Source organism: Chiloscyllium plagiosum, chromosome 37 (genome assembly GCF_004010195.1).
Source record: "Chiloscyllium plagiosum isolate BGI_BamShark_2017 chromosome 37, ASM401019v2, whole genome shotgun sequence".
In the NCBI taxonomy this organism is placed as follows: domain Eukaryota; kingdom Metazoa; phylum Chordata; class Chondrichthyes; order Orectolobiformes; family Hemiscylliidae; genus Chiloscyllium; species Chiloscyllium plagiosum.
In genome coordinates, this window is record NC_057746.1 from 19,599,544 (window position 1) to 19,618,971 (window position 19,428).

The 19,428-nt window shown below is 48.5% G+C and overlaps 1 protein-coding gene across 1 annotated transcript in view; it reads left to right on the forward strand.

Annotated features, from left to right (window-relative positions):
• Window positions 1-19,428, forward strand: part of gabbr1b (gamma-aminobutyric acid (GABA) B receptor, 1b) — a 63,201-nt gene that overhangs the window by 31,869 nt on the left and 11,904 nt on the right. Inside the window, exons 6-11 of the mRNA XM_043677871.1 lie at window positions 797-1,852; window positions 8,809-8,997; window positions 10,213-10,345; window positions 14,013-14,129; window positions 16,959-16,967; window positions 18,964-19,071. Of these exons, the coding sequence (XP_043533806.1) occupies window positions 797-1,852; window positions 8,809-8,997; window positions 10,213-10,345; window positions 14,013-14,129; window positions 16,959-16,967; window positions 18,964-19,071 (1,612 nt within the window). The remainder of the gene's footprint in view (window positions 1-796; window positions 1,853-8,808; window positions 8,998-10,212; window positions 10,346-14,012; window positions 14,130-16,958; window positions 16,968-18,963; window positions 19,072-19,428) is intronic.

The window sequence follows — 19,428 nt, forward strand, 5'->3', positions numbered from 1 at the left end:
CAATATTCCAACATTGGCCTGACCAATGTCCTGTACAGCCGCAACATGACCTCCCAACTCCTGTACTCAATACTCTGACCAATAGAGGAAAGCATACCAAATGCTGCCTTCATTATCCTAGCTACCTGTGACTCCACTTTCAAGGAGCTATGAACCTGCACTCCAAGGTCTCTTTGTTCAGCAACACTCCCTCGGACCTTACCATTAAGTGTATAAGTCCTGCAAAGATTTGCTTTCCCAAAATGCAGCACCTCGCATTTATCTGAATTAAAACTCCAGATGGGCAGTGAATCTGTGGAATTATTGACTACAGAGACTGGTTCGTTGTGTACATTCAAGGCTGGAATAGATTTTTAATTGGTAAGGGAAGTAAGGGTTATGGAGGAGAGGTAGGAAATTGAAGTTGTGGATTATCAGATCATTGAATGGCAGAGCAGACGAGTTGGGCTGGATATCCTACTTCTGCACCAACATCCTGTGGTCATAATGTGGCCATGTAAATGCAAAATGAGATATTTGTCAAGAAGAAGGAGGCAGTAGATTTTATTAAATGAAAGCAATGTTTAGTGAGTTGCAGATGCAAGTAAATGAGGAGAGAAGGAGTCACGGGACAGTACGTGAATCGCAGCAGTTTGTGCTCACAGCTTGAGCCAGCTGGGTAGAAATTAATCACATTAGTCATGCAGCGTCGCAAGTGAAAAAAAGACAGAGAGAAAAGTGATGAAAATACAGCCACAGTGTGAAGCGAACTGGAAAGGAACAGCAGCTCTCAGAAAAAAGAGATCACCTGCATCAGGAGACCAGACACTGCCTGCATCAGGAGACCAGACGGTCCCTGCACCAGGAGACCAGACACTGCCTGCATCAGGAGATCAGACACTGCCTGCACCAGGAGACCAGACACTGCCTGCACCAGGAGACCAGACGGTCCCTGCATCAGGAGACCAGACACTGCCTGCATCAGGAGACCAGACGGTCCCTGCACCAGGAGACCAGACACTGCCTGCATCAGGAGATCAGACACTGCCTGCACCAGGAGACCCAGGAGCCAGACACTGCCTGCATCAGGAGATCAGACACTGCCTGCACCAGGAGACCAGACACTGCCTGCATCAGGAGACCAGACGGTCCCTGCATCAGGAGACCAGACACTGCCTGCATCAGGAGACCAGACGGTCCCTGCACCAGGAGACCAGACACTGCCTGCATCAGGAGACCAGACACTGCCTGCATCCAGAGACCAGACACTGCCTGCATCAGGAGACCAGACACTGCCTGCATCAGGAGATCAGACACTGCCTGCATCAGGAGACCAGACACTGCCTGCACCAGGAGATCAGACGGTCCCTGCACCAGGAGACCAGACACTGCCTGCACCAGGAGACCAGACACTGCCTGCATCAGGAAACCAGGCACTGCCTGCATCAGGAGACCAGACACTGCCTGCACCAGGATTCCAGACACTGCCTGCACCAGGAGACCAGACACTGCCTGCATCAGGAAACCAGACATTGCCTGCACCAGGATTCCAGACACTGCCTGCACCAGGAGACCAGACACTGCCTGCATCAGGAGACCAGATACTGCCTGCATCAGGAGATCAGACACTGCCTGCATCAGGAGACCAGACACTGCCTGCACCAGGAGACCAGGCACTGGCTGCATCAGGAAACCAGACATTGCCTGCATCAGGAGACCAGACACTGCCTGCATCAGGAGACCAGGCCCAGCCTGCACCAGGAGACCAGACGGTCCCTGTCTCAGGAGACCAGACGCTGTCTGCACTAGGAAACCAGATGGTCTCTGTATCAGGAACCAGCCACTGCCTGCACCAGGAGACCAGACGGTCCCTGTATCAGGAGACCAGAGGAAATCAGAGAGAGGGATCAGGTCCAATAATGCTCTAACTCTAATAAAGGGAATGAGTAAATATTTAACAAAGAGAATGAATTGCAGGGTCCTTATACAAAGATGTGGCTGCTGCAGAAGTCTCAAAGTGTTGTTGATCTGATGTTGTAGCTGTACAAAGCCACATGTATATTAAAGCATTGAGTCCAGTGTACAGCTGCCACACTGAGGAACTCCCACCCATAGATGGCACATTTCGAAATGCTGTGGGTTTAAGAAATGGGAGGGTTTGTCAGGATCCCTTCCTGGCTTTCCTGACCCTGGTAACTCTCTCTCATTTCCAAGGGCAGGGGGTCAGGAATGTACCAGCAGCCATCAAGCACAGGAAACCATCTGTTGGCTTCCCTCTGAGACTAAGGATCCAGCTACAATAGTTTATCAAAACGTCACTGACAGAATGACTTGCATTTGTATAGCACCTGTCATGGTTTGTGCACTAGATGGCCTTAGGGTCAATGTAGTAGTCACTCGAATAATGAGGATTAATATGGTAGGATCCCTACAGTGTGGAAGCAGGCCATTCAGCCCTTCGACCCCACACTGCCCCTCCGAAGTGCATCCCACCCCAGCCTTCCTTGTGTTTCCCATGGCCACTCCCCTTAACCTGCACATCGTCAGACTGCGGAGACAGTAAGGACTGAAGGTGCCAGGGTGAATGGATGTGAAGCTGGAAGTGTACGGCAGGTCATACAGCGTCCGAGGAGCAGGAAAGTCAATGTTTCCGAAGCCCTTCAGGAGGCAACACACAGGGAGAACGTGCAAAACCCACTCACACAGTCGGCCAAGGGTGGGATCGAACCTGGGTCCCCAGCACCGTGAGGCAGCAGTGCTAACCACTGAGCCACTGTGCCACCACCACGACATCATGTGCACAAGCCTGAACTAGATCTGCAATCGGTATTCGATATTCAAGTTTGAGAGTAGAGAGTTTCACAGAGCTCCTAAGATCTAGGCTAACAAGGTAAAGCAGCAGAGTCAGAGTAAGGACAGTCGAGCTCAGTGACAGAGTCTTGAGAGAGAGAGAGAGAGTGGACTGAATCCCAAACAGCAGGCAGAGTCCATGAAGCCCGCACTGTATTGAGCTTAAACCATCGAGACAGCCGTATTAACACAAGCCAGTTACTGCTGCTAACCAGAAATCGCAGCAACCAGTTTATACACGGTGAGACCTTGCAAACAGCAGCGTGAGAAATTGCCTTAGTGATGATGATCGAGGGGGAAGGTATGGCCAAGATTCCAGCACAAAGCCCATTGCTCCTCTTCAGATAGACCACCGAGGGCAGCGAGGATCCTGACCACCCGTGTGAAATGCGGCAGCTCCAGCAGTGCAGCAGTACTCCTGTACCACACACGGGGGGGTGCCGGTTCAGATTGTGCTCAGGTTACCGGGACTCGACCGCGCACAGGTTTCCTCTGAGTCACAGGCAGACTCAGCGTCAGAAATAGGAGAAAGCGCATTTGAAGCTGACAGTATACAACAAGCCGTCAGGTTCCAGAGAGAAGGAGGGAATGAAGACAATGTATTGTGTGGGAAGCCATGAGTAGGGCCATGATAATCCCCAATTAGTGCACCCATAGCTGCCTGCTGCCTGGTGTACTGCACACGTCCCACAGCAGCTCACAGAAGCTGACATTATATTAATTAGCAGCAACACTCTGGGACCACAGCACCACATCTCCAACACTTACACCCTGGGCTTGAGATTTGTTTCATTTACATATCCCTTTTCAAACATTTCCTTTTCAAATCAAGTTCAACTAATGAATTAGTTTCCAGTCTGTAACTCACCCCCAGGTATCCATGACTGTATACATAAACCACCTGAACCCCTCGATTAAATTCCAGTCTGTAACTCACTCCCAGGTATCCATGACTGTATACATAAACCACCTGAACCCCTCGATTAAATTCCAGTCTGTAACTCACTCCCAGGTATCCATTATTCTATATATAAACCATCTGAACCCCTCGATTAGATTCCACTCTGTAACTCACTCCCAGGTATCCATTACTCTGTATATAAACCATCTGAACCCCTCGATTAGATTCTAGTCTGTAACTCACTCCCAGGTATCCATTATTCTGTATATAAACCATCTGAACCCCTCGATTAGATTCCAGTCTGAAATCACTCCCAGGTATCCATTATTCTATATATAAACCATCTGAACCCCTCGATTAGATTCCAGTCTGTAACTCACCCCCAGGTATCCATTATTCCATATATAAACCATCTGAACCCCTCGATTAGATTCCAGTCTGTAACTCACGGGAGTGAGTTACAGACTGGAATCTAATCGAGGGGTTCAGATGGTTTATATACAGAATAATGGATACCTGGGAGTGAGTTACAGACTGGAATCTAATCGAGGGGTTCAGATGGTTTATATACAGAATAATGGATACCTGGGAGTGAGTTACAGACTGGAATCTAATCGAGGGGTTCAGATGGTTTATATACAGAATAATGGATACCTGGGAGTGAGTTACAGACTGGAATCTAATCGAGGGGTTCAGATGGTTTATATACAGAATAATGGATACCTGGGAGTGAGTTACAGACTGGAATCTAATCGAGGGGTTCAGATGGTTTATATACAGAATAATGGATACCTGGGAGTGAGTTACAGACTGGAATCTAATCGAGGGGTTCAGATGGTTTATATACAGAATAATGGATACCTGGGAGTGAGTTACAGACTGGAATCTAATCGAGGGGTTCAGATGGTTTATATACAGAATAATGGATACCTGGGAGTGAGTTACAGACTGGAATCTAATCGAGGGGTTCAGATGGTTTATATACAGAATAATGGATACCTGGGAGTGAGTTACAGACTGGAATCTAATCGAGGGGTTCAGATGGTTTATATACAGAATAATGGATACCTGGGAGTGAGTTACAGACTGGAATCTAATCGAGGGGTTCAGATGGTTTATATACAGAATAATGGATACCTGGGAGTGAGTTACAGACTGGAATCTAATCGAGGGGTTCAGATGGTTTATATACAGAATAATGGATACCTGGGAGTGAGTTACAGACTGGAATCTAATCGAGGGGTTCAGATGGTTTATATACAGAATAATGGATACCTGGGAGTGAGTTACAGACTGGAATCTAATCGAGGGGTTCAGATGGTTTATATACAGAATAATGGATACCTGGGAGTGAGTTACAGACTGGAATCTAATCGAGGGGTTCAGATGGTTTATATACAGAATAATGGATACCTGGGAGTGAGTTACAGACTGGAATCTAATCGAGGGGTTCAGATGGTTTATATACAGAATAATGGATACCTGGGAGTGAGTTACAGACTGGAATCTAATCGAGGGGTTCAGATGGTTTATATACAGAATAATGGATACCTGGGAGTGAGTTACAGACTGGAATCTAATCGAGGGGTTCAGATGGTTTATATACAGAATAATGGATACCTGGGAGTGAGTTACAGACTGGAATCTAATCGAGGGGTTCAGATGGTTTATATACAGAATAATGGATACCTGGGAGTGAGTTACAGACTGGAATCTAATCGAGGGGTTCAGATGGTTTATATACAGAATAATGGATACCTGGGAGTGAGTTACAGACTGGAATCTAATCGAGGGGTTCAGATGGTTTATATACAGAATAATGGATACCTGGGAGTGAGTTACAGACTGGAATCTAATCGAGGGGTTCAGATGGTTTATATACAGAATAATGGATACCTGGGAGTGAGTTACAGACTGGAATCTAATCGAGGGGTTCAGATGGTTTATATACAGAATAATGGATACCTGGGAGTGAGTTACAGACTGGAATCTAATCGAGGGGTTCAGATGGTTTATATACAGAATAATGGATACCTGGGAGTGAGTTACAGACTGGAATCTAATCGAGGGGTTCAGATGGTTTATATACAGAATAATGGATACCTGGGAGTGAGTTACAGACTGGAATCTAATCGAGGGGTTCAGATGGTTTATATACAGAATAATGGATACCTGGGAGTGAGTTACAGACTGGAATCTAATCGAGGGGTTCAGATGGTTTATATACAGAATAATGGATACCTGGGAGTGAGTTACAGACTGGAATCTAATCGAGGGGTTCAGATGGTTTATATACAGAATAATGGATACCTGGGAGTGAGTTACAGACTGGAATCTAATCGAGGGGTTCAGATGGTTTATATACAGAATAATGGATACCTGGGAGTGAGTTACAGACTGGAATCTAATCGAGGGGTTCAGATGGTTTATATACAGAATAATGGATACCTGGGAGTGAGTTACAGACTGGAATCTAATCGAGGGGTTCAGATGGTTTATATACAGAATAATGGATACCTGGGAGTGAGTTACAGACTGGAATCTAATCGAGGGGTTCAGATGGTTTATATACAGAATAATGGATACCTGGGAGTGAGTTACAGACTGGAATCTAATCGAGGGGTTCAGATGGTTTATATACAGAATAATGGATACCTGGGAGTGAGTTACAGACTGGAATCTAATCGAGGGGTTCAGATGGTTTATATACAGAATAATGGATACCTGGGAGTGAGTTACAGACTGGAATCTAATCGAGGGGTTCAGATGGTTTATATACAGAATAATGGATACCTGGGAGTGAGTTACAGACTGGAATCTAATCGAGGGGTTCAGATGGTTTATATACAGAATAATGGATACCTGGGAGTGAGTTACAGACTGGAATCTAATCGAGGGGTTCAGATGGTTTATATACAGAATAATGGATACCTGGGAGTGAGTTACAGACTGGAATCTAATCGAGGGGTTCAGATGGTTTATATACAGAATAATGGATACCTGGGAGTGAGTTACAGACTGGAATCTAATCGAGGGGTTCAGATGGTTTATATACAGAATAATGGATACCTGGGAGTGAGTTACAGACTGGAATCTAATCGAGGGGTTCAGATGGTTTATATACAGAATAATGGATACCTGGGAGTGAGTTACAGACTGGAATCTAATCGAGGGGTTCAGATGGTTTATATACAGAATAATGGATACCTGGGAGTGAGTTACAGACTGGAATCTAATCGAGGGGTTCAGATGGTTTATATACAGAATAATGGATACCTGGGAGTGAGTTACAGACTGGAATCTAATCGAGGGGTTCAGATGGTTTATATACAGAATAATGGATACCTGGGAGTGAGTTACAGACTGGAATCTAATCGAGGGGTTCAGATGGTTTATATACAGAATAATGGATACCTGGGAGTGAGTTACAGACTGGAATCTAATCGAGGGGTTCAGATGGTTTATATACAGAATAATGGATACCTGGGAGTGAGTTACAGACTGGAATCTAATCGAGGGGTTCAGATGGTTTATATACAGAATAATGGATACCTGGGAGTGAGTTACAGACTGGAATCTAATCGAGGGGTTCAGATGGTTTATATACAGAATAATGGATACCTGGGAGTGAGTTACAGACTGGAATCTAATCGAGGGGTTCAGATGGTTTATATACAGAATAATGGATACCTGGGAGTGAGTTACAGACTGGAATCTAATCGAGGGGTTCAGATGGTTTATATACAGAATAATGGATACCTGGGAGTGAGTTACAGACTGGAATCTAATCGAGGGGTTCAGATGGTTTATATACAGAATAATGGATACCTGGGAGTGAGTTACAGACTGGAATCTAATCGAGGGGTTCAGATGGTTTATATACAGAATAATGGATACCTGGGAGTGAGTTACAGACTGGAATCTAATCGAGGGGTTCAGATGGTTTATATACAGAATAATGGATACCTGGGAGTGAGTTACAGACTGGAATCTAATCGAGGGGTTCAGATGGTTTATATACAGAATAATGGATACCTGGGAGTGAGTTACAGACTGGAATCTAATCGAGGGGTTCAGATGGTTTATATACAGAATAATGGATACCTGGGAGTGAGTTACAGACTGGAATCTAATCGAGGGGTTCAGATGGTTTATATACAGAATAATGGATACCTGGGAGTGAGTTACAGACTGGAATCTAATCGAGGGGTTCAGATGGTTTATATACAGAATAATGGATACCTGGGAGTGAGTTACAGACTGGAATCTAATCGAGGGGTTCAGATGGTTTATATACAGAATAATGGATACCTGGGAGTGAGTTACAGACTGGAATCTAATCGAGGGGTTCAGATGGTTTATATACAGAATAATGGATACCTGGGAGTGAGTTACAGACTGGAATCTAATCGAGGGGTTCAGATGGTTTATATACAGAATAATGGATACCTGGGAGTGAGTTACAGACTGGAATCTAATCGAGGGGTTCAGATGGTTTATATACAGAATAATGGATACCTGGGAGTGAGTTACAGACTGGAATCTAATCGAGGGGTTCAGATGGTTTATATACAGAATAATGGATACCTGGGAGTGAGTTACAGACTGGAATCTAATCGAGGGGTTCAGATGGTTTATATACAGAATAATGGATACCTGGGAGTGAGTTACAGACTGGAATCTAATCGAGGGGTTCAGATGGTTTATATACAGAATAATGGATACCTGGGAGTGAGTTACAGACTGGAATCTAATCGAGGGGTTCAGATGGTTTATATACAGAATAATGGATACCTGGGAGTGAGTTACAGACTGGAATCTAATCGAGGGGTTCAGATGGTTTATATACAGAATAATGGATACCTGGGAGTGAGTTACAGACTGGAATCTAATCGAGGGGTTCAGATGGTTTATATACAGAATAATGGATACCTGGGAGTGAGTTACAGACTGGAATCTAATCGAGGGGTTCAGATGGTTTCTATATAGAATAATGGATACCTGGGAGTGAGTTACAGTCTGGAATCTAATTGTAGGGCTTAGGGTGTTATGAAACTTTGTGCTTACAATGATCCCAGCGTCCTTACCCTTGACTGTTGTTGCCTTGCCTTTGCAGGTGGGACCCCTCCTGCTGACCATACGAAGGTCATCCCGACTTTTCGATACTTATCCCAGAAGCTCTTCGTGTCGGTCTCGGTGCTGGCCGGGCTCGGGATTTTGCTGGGAATCATCTGCCTCACATTTAACATCTACAACAGTAACGTCCGGTAAGTGGGGATGTGTGGAAGGGGCTCAGTGATTCATGTTGTTCAGTCATCACCCCGGGTGACCTGTGCTGACTCCCATTCCGGCAAACCCTCCTTTTTAAAAAGCTCATCCTCGTTTGCAAAGTTCTCCAATCCCTTGCCCTTCCCTCTCTCTCTCTCTGTTTCTCCCTCAGCCTCAGAAACCCTTCGTGCGATTTGTGTTCATCTGAGTCTGACCTCTTGTGTATCCCCGATTAATCGCTCCAGTGTCATTGGCTCTGCTTCTGTGTGTCTGAGCCCCAGCCTGTGAATTGTCCTTAATAAGCCTCTCTGGCTGTCCCGCTGGCTTTAAAATGAACCTTGAAATCTATTCTTTTGTTTTTGGTCATTTGCCCCAATGTCTCCTTGTGTCATTCGGCGCCATGTTTTGTTCAGAAGTTGCCCCCAATCCCACCCATGCAAGGCGCCCATATTGGGATATTGGTTCTATTTAAGAAGGCTAGCAGGGGACTTGATCATGGTGGCTCAGTGGTTAGCACTGCCTCTTCAAGGCGCCCGGGACCCAGGTTCGATTCCACCCTCAAGCGACTGTCTGTGTAGAGTTTGCACATCCTCTCATTGTCTGTGTGGGTTTCCGCCTGCAGTCCAAAGATGTGCAGGTCAGGTGAATTGACCGTGCTAAATTGCCCGTAGTGTTCAGGGATGTGAGGCTAGGTGCATTAGTTAGGGGTAACTGTAGAGGAATAGGTCTGGGTGGGTTACACTTTGGAGAGGTTGGCGTGGACTTGTTGGGCCGAATGGCCTGTTTCCACACTGTAGGGATTCTATGATCAAGGTGTTTGAAATCATGTGCAGATAGAGGGGGAAACTGTTCCTGTTCCTAAAAGGAACCAGAGGGGGACAGCATAGATTTTAAAATGATTTGCAAAAGTAGCAGGGAACATGGAAGCGAAACCTTTCCCACTCAGCAAGTGGTTTGGGTGCGGGTTCAACTGAGGCATTTCAGATTTGCACTGGATGGTTATTTGGATCCAAGCAATGTGCCCAAGGGTATGGGGCGGGGCTGAGGGAGGGAGCGTGGGGAAGCAGGAGATCGGTACCTGGCAATGACACCTCGTTTGTATAGCCAGTCCAGACGTTACAGACCAAACAGCACCATCTCCTTTGGCGCAAGACTTCCGAGCATCTACCATGCAGACGCAGGACATTGTTGGTCACGAGTGTGTTCTTTCCCAGGTACATTCAGAACTCCCAGCCCTACCTGAATAACATGACGGCAGTGGGCTGCACCCTGGCCCTGGCGGCTGTATTCCCGCTCGGATTAGACGGTTACCACATCCACCAGTGGCACTTCCCTCTGGTTTGCCAGGTGAGGTGTGCCAACACACAGAGTCGGAACGTTAACGTCTGTCTCGCGCGCTCTCTCTCTCTCTCTCTTTCTCTCTTTTTACGGGTGCTGCCAGACCTGCTCAGTTTCTCCAGCACATTGTGTTTTTCATTCCTCTATCCCGTAGCTGAGGATTGTACCACGGTACTCTGTACCTAAGATGGCGCTGTGTGTTGGTCACATTGGTGACACTGGAACTAATCTTGTAACTGAAGCTGTACCTCAGTACCTAGGATGATGCTCTAAGTGGCGACCTATCAACGTTTCACTGGACTCATTTGAGTACATGTGACAATAAAGCTCATTCATTCACTCACTCACTCACAACAGCAACCAACTAGCCTTGAAAAATACTTAATTGGCTTTTTCAAAAAATTCTTTCATGGGATATGTGCATCCCCGGCATTTATTGCTCATTCCTGATTGCCCTTAGACTGACAATCTTGCTGGGCTGTTTCAATCAGGCAGTAAAACTTCAGCCACTTTACTGTGGGTTTGGAGTCCCGTAGTGGGCTGACTGGGCAAGGAGGGCAGAATTCCTTCCCCTATTGGGGTGCTCAGTGATCATTTCCGAATTGCTGGGACTAGTTTCCAATTCTGTATGGCATTTAAGTTCTACCAAATGGGATCTGAGCCCATGTGTCCCAGAGCCCCCTTGTTATTGGAGCTCCTCGTGACGTTGCCACGGATACGTCATTGCCCCATTTTGAATTTTGTGACGTCTCGAGGTTGTTCGTTCTTTCCTTTATGCAGCCAGACAGGACTTAGGAACGTAGGAGCAGGAGTGGGCGATCCAGCCCACCAAGCCTGCCAGCCCATACGATCACGGCTGACGTAACACCTATCCTTTTAGCCAACCCCCACCCCCCACACCCATAATCCTCTGCACCGCTGGTAATCAGAAACCTATTGATCTCTCCCTTAAACAGACGCAAAGACTGAGCATCCACAGCCCTCTGTGGTAGAGAATTCCAAACGGGTTCACAATCCTCCGAGTAAGATAACTCCTTCTCATCTCCAAATATGAAATTTACGAGTGGGGCAAACGTCTTACCTGCATCTGCCCCAGACTATCTCCTTGAGTTGGCCGCACATGCTCATTGTTCAAATCTCCAAAGGGAACAGGCTTAATTTCCCAATTTCCCTTCTCCCGCCACTGTGGGGAGAAACCTGATGAACCTTTGTCGCTCTCGCTGTTATGGCAAGAGTATCTTTCCCGAGGTAAGGGGACCAAACCTGCAGAGGGCATTCCAGGTGCTCCTCACCAACCTCTTACACAATTCAAGCAAGACGTCACTTCTCCCTGAACTGAAATCCCCGTCGATTGGATGTTTTTCACAACAGGCGGCTGGGGAGGGTGGGGGGGGGGAAAGTTCTGTCTGAGTTTGGGGTCAGGTAACTGCATTAGAGTCATCGAGTCCTACATCATGGAGACAGCTCCTCAGCCCAAACTGGTCCGTGCTGACCAAAATGTCCATCCACGCTAACCCCATTTCCCTGCACTTGGCCCGTATCCTTCTAAGCCTCCCCTATCCATGTATTTGTCCAACTGCCTTTTAAATGGTGTTTGACTCTATCTGAGACAAGGGTGTTAGAGTAGAGTAGAACCCCCCACAGTGTGGAAACAGGCCCTTCGGCCCAATAAGTCCACCCCAACCCTCTGAAGAGTAACCCACTCAGACCCATCCCCTGCCCCCAACTAATGCACCTAACCTATACATTCCTGGACACTGTGGGACAATTTAGCACGGCCAATTCACCTGACCTGCACATCTTTGGACTGTGGGAGGAAACCGGAGCACCCGGAGGAAACCCACGCAGACACGGGGAGGATGTGCAAACTCCACACAGACAGTCGCCCGAGGCTGGAATCGAACCCAGGCTCCCGGTGCTGTGAGGCAGCAGTGCTAACCACTGAGCCACCGTGTTACCCCTGACCCACGGCTGAATAAAGATGCACTGAATGGCACTTCCGCAGGCATTCCCGGCTGCTGGGAGTCCGTCCCCGACAGAACCTGCACCGAGGTCTCCAATCGGCCACACTCCTGTCCCTGAGTCAGGAGGTCTTGCACTGGATTTACACTTTGGGGACACATTCAAAACCCTTTGTGCAGCGCTGAGAGGGTGCTGATAAATTAGAGGTGCCTCCTTCTGCAGAAGACATCAAATCGAGGACCCACCTACCTTCTCAGACAGACACAAGGAATTTGCCCATAATTAATGGGCAAAGCAATTATTTGAGTCAATAGTTAACCTCCTCAGCCAAAACCGCTACAAAATGGATCCTCTGAGCACCGTCCCTTTGCTGTGCACAAAATTGGCTGCCTCGTTTTTCTAAGACGTTGACTCCCCTTCAAGCCGACTTTAGTAGTTGTTTTGAAATGATTGAGGCTGTGAAAGATGTTATATAAATGAAAGATCTTCCAGTAACACGGCAACGGCCTTGGTTCTCAACGGAGAGCCGGAAAACCCTTTCGATCCGCCCCCATTGCGGCCTATGTCCAAACAGAAAGCCTGACTGGGTTTGATTTTATCCCCCAAACAGACTGTCGGGGGAATTTGAAAACAATTCTAGTTGTGATGATACTACGGCTTTAAGAAGTGTACTTCATCCTAGTTTCTTTCATGAAGAAAGGTTGAGCCAAGAGGTGATGAGTGTTCCACTCAAAGCCAACAAAGTAAACAGCTTGGGAGACTCTAGGTGTTTTTTTTTAAGTTAGAACAATATAAGCAGCCTGAATGGGTGGGGCAATCTCCCACAGATTTTTAGTTTTAGTTTGCAGCAATTGCTGGTGTCTTGAAGTTGGATGTGGAAGATCTTATTCCTCTCCCTGTTACAGCTGAAGGCGGGGGTTCTCTTCCTGCTGCCAGGTTTGTGTGTGAGACAATCTATTTTACTGAATTTGCCTTTGCCAAGGGTGTGTTTATGGACTGTTACTGTATTGGAACAGTTAATCAGTAGTAGTTAATATATCTATTATTTTCTTAAGCATTTCAATAGAGTGACAGTTAAGCCAATTCTTTTATTTTTATATTGTCTGTATTTTGGGGTGGCACGGTGGCTCAGTGGTTAGCACCGCTGCCTCACAACGCCAGGGCCCCGGGTTCGATTCCAACCTCGGGCAACTGTCTGCGTGGAGTTTGCACATTCTCCCCGCGTCTGCGTGGGTTTCCTCCGGATGCTCCAGTTTCCTCCCACAATCCAAAGACGTGCAGGTTATGATGGAATGGCCGTGCTAAATTGTCCCATCGTGTCCAGGGATGTGTAGGTTAGGTGCAGGGGTAAGTATAGGGTAGGGGGAATGGGTCTGGTTGGGTTGCTCTGTGGAGGGTCGGTTGGGACTTGTTGGGGCAAATGGCCTGTTTCCACACTGTAGGGATTCCATGGTTCAATGATTTTAATTGTAAAATAAAAATAAATTACGTGATGCTTGAAGTTGAATAGTTTGACCAATCGAATTGCATCCGGAACGGAATGCCTTACACTCAATTTTAAAATAAGAAATAGTCAGAGTCTAGGCTATCCTAATAAACCTTGAGGGGGTTTAGTCTGGTCCATGAATCTTCTCAAAAAGGGGTAAGATTCGTGGCCCAGTGTGCATCTCCAAGTTAAACATTAACGCGTTCTTTTGTTTGACCTCCCCCACAGGCTCGAGTGTGGTTACTAGGCCTGGGCTTCAGCCTAGCTTATGGCAGCATGTTCACCAAGATCTGGTGGGTCCACACCGTCTTTACCAAGAAGGACGACAAGAAGGAGAAACGGAAAGTACGGCTTGATTTTGTTTTTGCAAAAGGTCCTTCCAGCAGGCGTGATGGGCAGGTGGCGTTTGTTGCACCCATCTCGAATTGCCCTTGAGAAGGGGTAGGACACATCTTGACCTGGTGAAGGGCCGGGAAAGGGGGAGACCTGCAGCTGTATCAGGCCATGCTCATTGTTTCAGTAATAATGCTGTCAGCTTGTGCGCTGTCTCTCCCACTTCGTGTCAAACTGCCTCTACATTTCAACTGTGTCTGAACGTTTAAGGGATCATGAATTTCCTCAGGGATGTCCTAAGGACATGAAGATGCTGTAGAAATACAAACCCTTTCTTTGCCCTTGCCTCTCTCTCTCCCTTCTATTTATTTTTCCTTAATTCCGTCGATATTTGTTCCTATGTCTCCTCTCTCTGCCTCTCCATCTCTCTTCCCTCTCTTTGCCTGTCTCCCCCTTGTCGTTCCGTCTCCCTTGTTTCTCTCCGTCTCTCTCACATCCCTCTGTCTCTCTACCTTTCCTCGTCTCTCCATCCTCCCCCATCTCTGTCTCTCTCCCTCTCTCTTCCCTCCCTCTGTTCCCTTTGTCACTGTTTCCTGTCTCCTTACTCCCTTCTGTCTCCGCCCTGTCTCTCTCCCTTCCCGTTATTTCTCTTTTCTGCCTATTTCTCTCTCTCTCTCTCCTCCCATTGTCTTTTGCCCTTCACTCTATCCTTCTGTCTCTCTCTGTCCTTCCTCTCTCTCTCCACTCCCTCTCTCTCTCTCCCCCACCTTCTATTTCTCTACCTTCCTCCTCTCTCACTATGTCTCTCCCCCCCCCCCCCTATACCGTCCCTCTCTCTCTGTCTCTCTCACTGAAGTGAATGATTAAAAGCATTATTATTTATGAAGTTCACCCTTTCAGGAGAGGGAACTATGGTAATATCGCCACTTGGTGGCTGGATGTGACAGTGCAGCTCCTTTCTAACAGAGGGCGAAACACTGACTGTAGGAGTTAACACGCACCACAACAGAGTATAGTAATGCCTGGGTCAGAACGTATACAGGGTATGTTATGCCCACACCTAAATGTAAGATAAAAACAATGTATCCCTTCCATCTCTGCTGCAGATAGATAGGGTAAAAATTAGCATATATTCTGTTAAAAATCACACAACACCAGGTTATGATTAGATTAGACTAGTTACAGTGTGGAAACAGGCCCTTCGGCCCAACAAATCCACACCGACCCTCTGAAGAGCAACCCACCCAGACCCATTGCCCTACATTTACCCCTTCACCTAACACTACGGGCAATTTCCCATGGCCAATCCACCCTGACCTGCACATTTTTGGACTGTGGGAGGAAACCCACACAGACACGGGGAGAATGTGCATACTCCACACAGTCAGTCGCCTGAGGCTGGAATCGAACCCATGGTCTCTGGCGTTGTGAGGCAGCAGTGCTAACCACTGAGCCACCGTGCCACTCAACAGGTTTTATTTGGAAGCACCAGCTTTTGGAGCGCTGCTCTGAACACAACAACCTGATGAAGGAGCAGCGCTCCAAAAGCTAGTGCTTCCAATTAAACCTGGTGTTGTGTTATTTTTAACTTTGTCCACCCCAGTCCAACACCGGCTCCTGCAAATCATATATTCAGTGGAATTGAGAAGAATGAGAGGGGATTCTCACGTGAATTAAGTTAATTCTCAGTGGGTTTGACAGGGTTGCTGTTTCTTCTGGCTGGACGTCCTAAGTTCAGGTTATGGAGGTGGACCGTTCAGGGTTCCCATACTGAGGAAGGTCTTCACTCAGAGGGTTGTAAAGGTTTGCAGTTCTTCAAGTTCATAGAATCCTGACAATGTGGAGATAGGCCCTACAAGTCCACACTGACCCTCCGAACAGTATCCCAGCCAGATCCATTCCCCTACCCTATTACTCTACATTTACCCCTAACTAATGCACCCAACCTACACATCACTGAACGCTATGGGGCAATTTAGCATGGCCAATCCACCCTAACCTGCACATCTTTGGACCGTGGGAGGAAACCGGAGCACCCGGAGGAAACCCACGCAGACACGCGGAGGATATGCAAACTCCACACAGACAGACACTCGAGGCTGGAATCAAACCCGGGTCCCTGCTGCTGTGAGGCAGCAGTGCCAACCACTGAGCCACCGTGCTGCCCGTCAGGCGCATTTGGTATTGAGATGGGCAGGTGATTGGCACTGAGGGAATCGAAGGGAGAATGGGAAGGTAGAGATGTGGTACAAAACCAGCCCTCTGAGATCAGTGCAGGCTCACTGAGCCGAGTGAGGCCTACTCCAGCTCCTCTGGTTCATAGTTCTGCCAGGATGCGCTGATGTTCTTCTTACATATTATCACCCTCGCTTCCCTTTTGGGGAACTGTGTGACGGGACCGGGAGGCTGGTTAGCAGGATTTGACGTGAGCTTCTTTCCAGTGTTGACCTCCGGTAATCGACAATGGTCACTATTCCAGCCTTAATGCGGGATTCGAACTAACCACATTGACCCTGGGTCCCTGGATTAACAGCCCACCGACTCCCCCAATGCATACGAATGTAAAATATTCCATTTATTTTACACCGGAGGACAGATGGGACGCTTGGTTGGGTGGCTTGTGCAGTGCTCCCCCTGTACAGGGAGCACTGGTGCTCAGTAACGCAGGATATTATTAAAATTCAGTCCTGAGTTATGTTCTAGCCGGAAGGGAGAGTCCTTGCTGGATTTTGGTTTAATTGTGCTGAATGTCTGGTTTATTTCCTCCCCCCCGAGGTAACAGCGGTCAATGCCAGAGACTGGAACCTCTCCCCAATCTTTTCACCCAGTGTCAACGTCAAGGAAGCCCAGGTCAGAAACAGCTTGAGTTTGAGTCACACCCTCCCCCTTCCCATCCCACCTTTGCCCCCCAAACCTCTTCCCTTCCCCAGCCCCTCCACCACCACCATTTACCCCACAGGCTGCTCTACGAACCCAGCACAGTTCCAGACCCAGGAGACCAGTCGACCATTGACCTCCGCCCTTTACCCCATTAATTCTGACCTATACTATCCCCGATGCGAATCCCCTTCCCCGGCTCTCTGTCATGTAACATGTTTCATCACCAGCCCGTACTTAACCACCATCTCACGTTCTAACTCTCTATCTCTCTCCCTCTCTCTGTCTCGGGGTAACACTTGAGTTAACCAAAGATTGTCGGTGGATTATAAATGCACTGGCTCTCAGTTGGGCCCAGGCCACTTACAACGGGGATTATTGTAGGCAGTAGATATGCGTGGAGGTGTTGTGGGAGGGAGTGGGGAAGGATGGTTGGGAGATGGTTTGGGTCATGATATTCCTCACAGGATTTGGAGAGGGGAACGTTTCCTGCCTGCTCTCTCCGCCCAAGCCCGGGCTTGGGTACTCCATTTGGGGAGGGGATTGTGGGCTGAGCAGGCGGCAATTCACTGCAGAAGTTTGAATGTGAACAAAAAACTGCACAACTAATTGCTGAAACGTTCAGAAATGAAAAGTCCCAGATCCCTACTGGTCACAGGATCATGGGTAATGGGAGTTCTCCACCTCACTATAAGTACCCACATGGGTATGTCCAACCACTGCAACATTTACTGTCCCCGCTCAGACCCAGAGGAAGAGGGAAGGGGGTAAAAGACAGCGTCTGACCCACTATCTCACCCAGTCCCAGGGTGGGGGGGGAAAGGACAGCGTCTGACCCACTGTCCCACCCAGTCCCAGAGCAAGGGGGGGAAAGGACAGTGTCTGACCCACTGTCCCACCCAGTCCCAGAGGGAGGGGGGAAAGGATAGTGTCTGACCCACTATCTGACCCACTGTCCCACCCAGCCCCAGAGGGAGGGGGGAAAGGACAGTGTCTGACCCACTATCCCACCCAGTCCCAGAGGGAGGGGGGAAAGGACAGTGTCTGACCCACTGTCCCACCCAGTCCCAGAGGTAGGGGGGAAAGGACAGTGTCTGACCCACTGTCCCATGCAGTCCAAGAGGGAGGGAGGGGGGAATGACAGTGTCTGACCCACTGTCCCACCCAGTCCCAGAGGGAGAGGGGGAAAGGACAGTGTCGGACCCACTGTCCCACCCAGACCCAGATGGAGGGGGGGGGGAAAGGACAGTGTCTGACCCACTGTCCCACCCAGTCCCAGAGGGAGGGGGGGAAAGGACAGTGTCGGACCCACTGTCCCACCCAGTCCCAGGTGGAGGGGGGGGAAAAGAACAGTGTCTGACCCACTGTCCCAGCCAGTCCCAGAGGGAGAGGAGGAAAGGACACTGTCTGACCCACTGTCTCACCCAATTCCAGAGGGGGTGGGGGAAAGGACAGTGTCTGACCCACTGTCCCAGCCAGTCCCAGAGGTAGGGGGGAAAGGACAGTGTCTGACCCACTGTCCCATGCAGTCCAAGAGGGAGGGTGGGGGGAATGACAGTGTCTGACCCACTGTCCCAGCCAGTCCCAGAGGGAGAGGGGGAAAGGACACTGTCTGACCCACTGTCTCACCCAGTCGCAGAGAGGGTGGGGGGCGTGGTGGGTGAGGTGGAAAAAGTATCTGACTGCCTTACCCAGTCCGGGGATGGGGGTTGGGGTGGGGGGAATGGGTGGCCTAGTGGGTATTGTTTTTTCCCCATGATATGTGTATTTGAGATGATGTTTGTTTTGTGACTGACTTTGTGGTCCCTTGGGCCTACAGCTCTCTATTCCGCCTCTGATTGGGCGAGTGAATGCCTGGCCATTGGCTGGACAAAGACTGTCTGTCTCGAGTATAACCTTGTCGTGTTCTGCTGCTTCCCACCACTAACCCCGCCAACCCCACCCACCCACCCTTCCCCCTGCCCCACAGCACCTGGAGCCCTGGAAACTCTACGCCACAGTCAGTGTGCTGCTGGCCATTGATGTCCTCACACTGGCGGTCTGGCAAATCGTCGACCCTCTTCACCGCACCATCGAGGTGAGGGTCCACAGCGTGCGGGGGTGGGGGGCGGCGCGGCCTTAGAGGGATTTAACGTAATCGCCAGGGGCATAGATAAGGTGATGGGTAGGTGTCGTTTCCCTCAGGTGGTGGGGTGGGGGGGCAGTGAGGCAGCAGTTCTGCCCATTGGGTTGGGGGTGGGTGGGGAGGGATGCTAACTGCATTCGAGTGGGGTCACAATGGATGGGAAGGGGGCTGGGGAAGGGTGGCAGGGGTCATGAAGAGGCAGTGGGTGGAGAGAGGGAGCAGGGCCTGAGTGATAAGGAGGCTGAGGTAGGGCCCTCCGAGTGGGTAAGTGGAGGGGGAGTGTGGATGGACATCGGGTGTGGGGGGAGG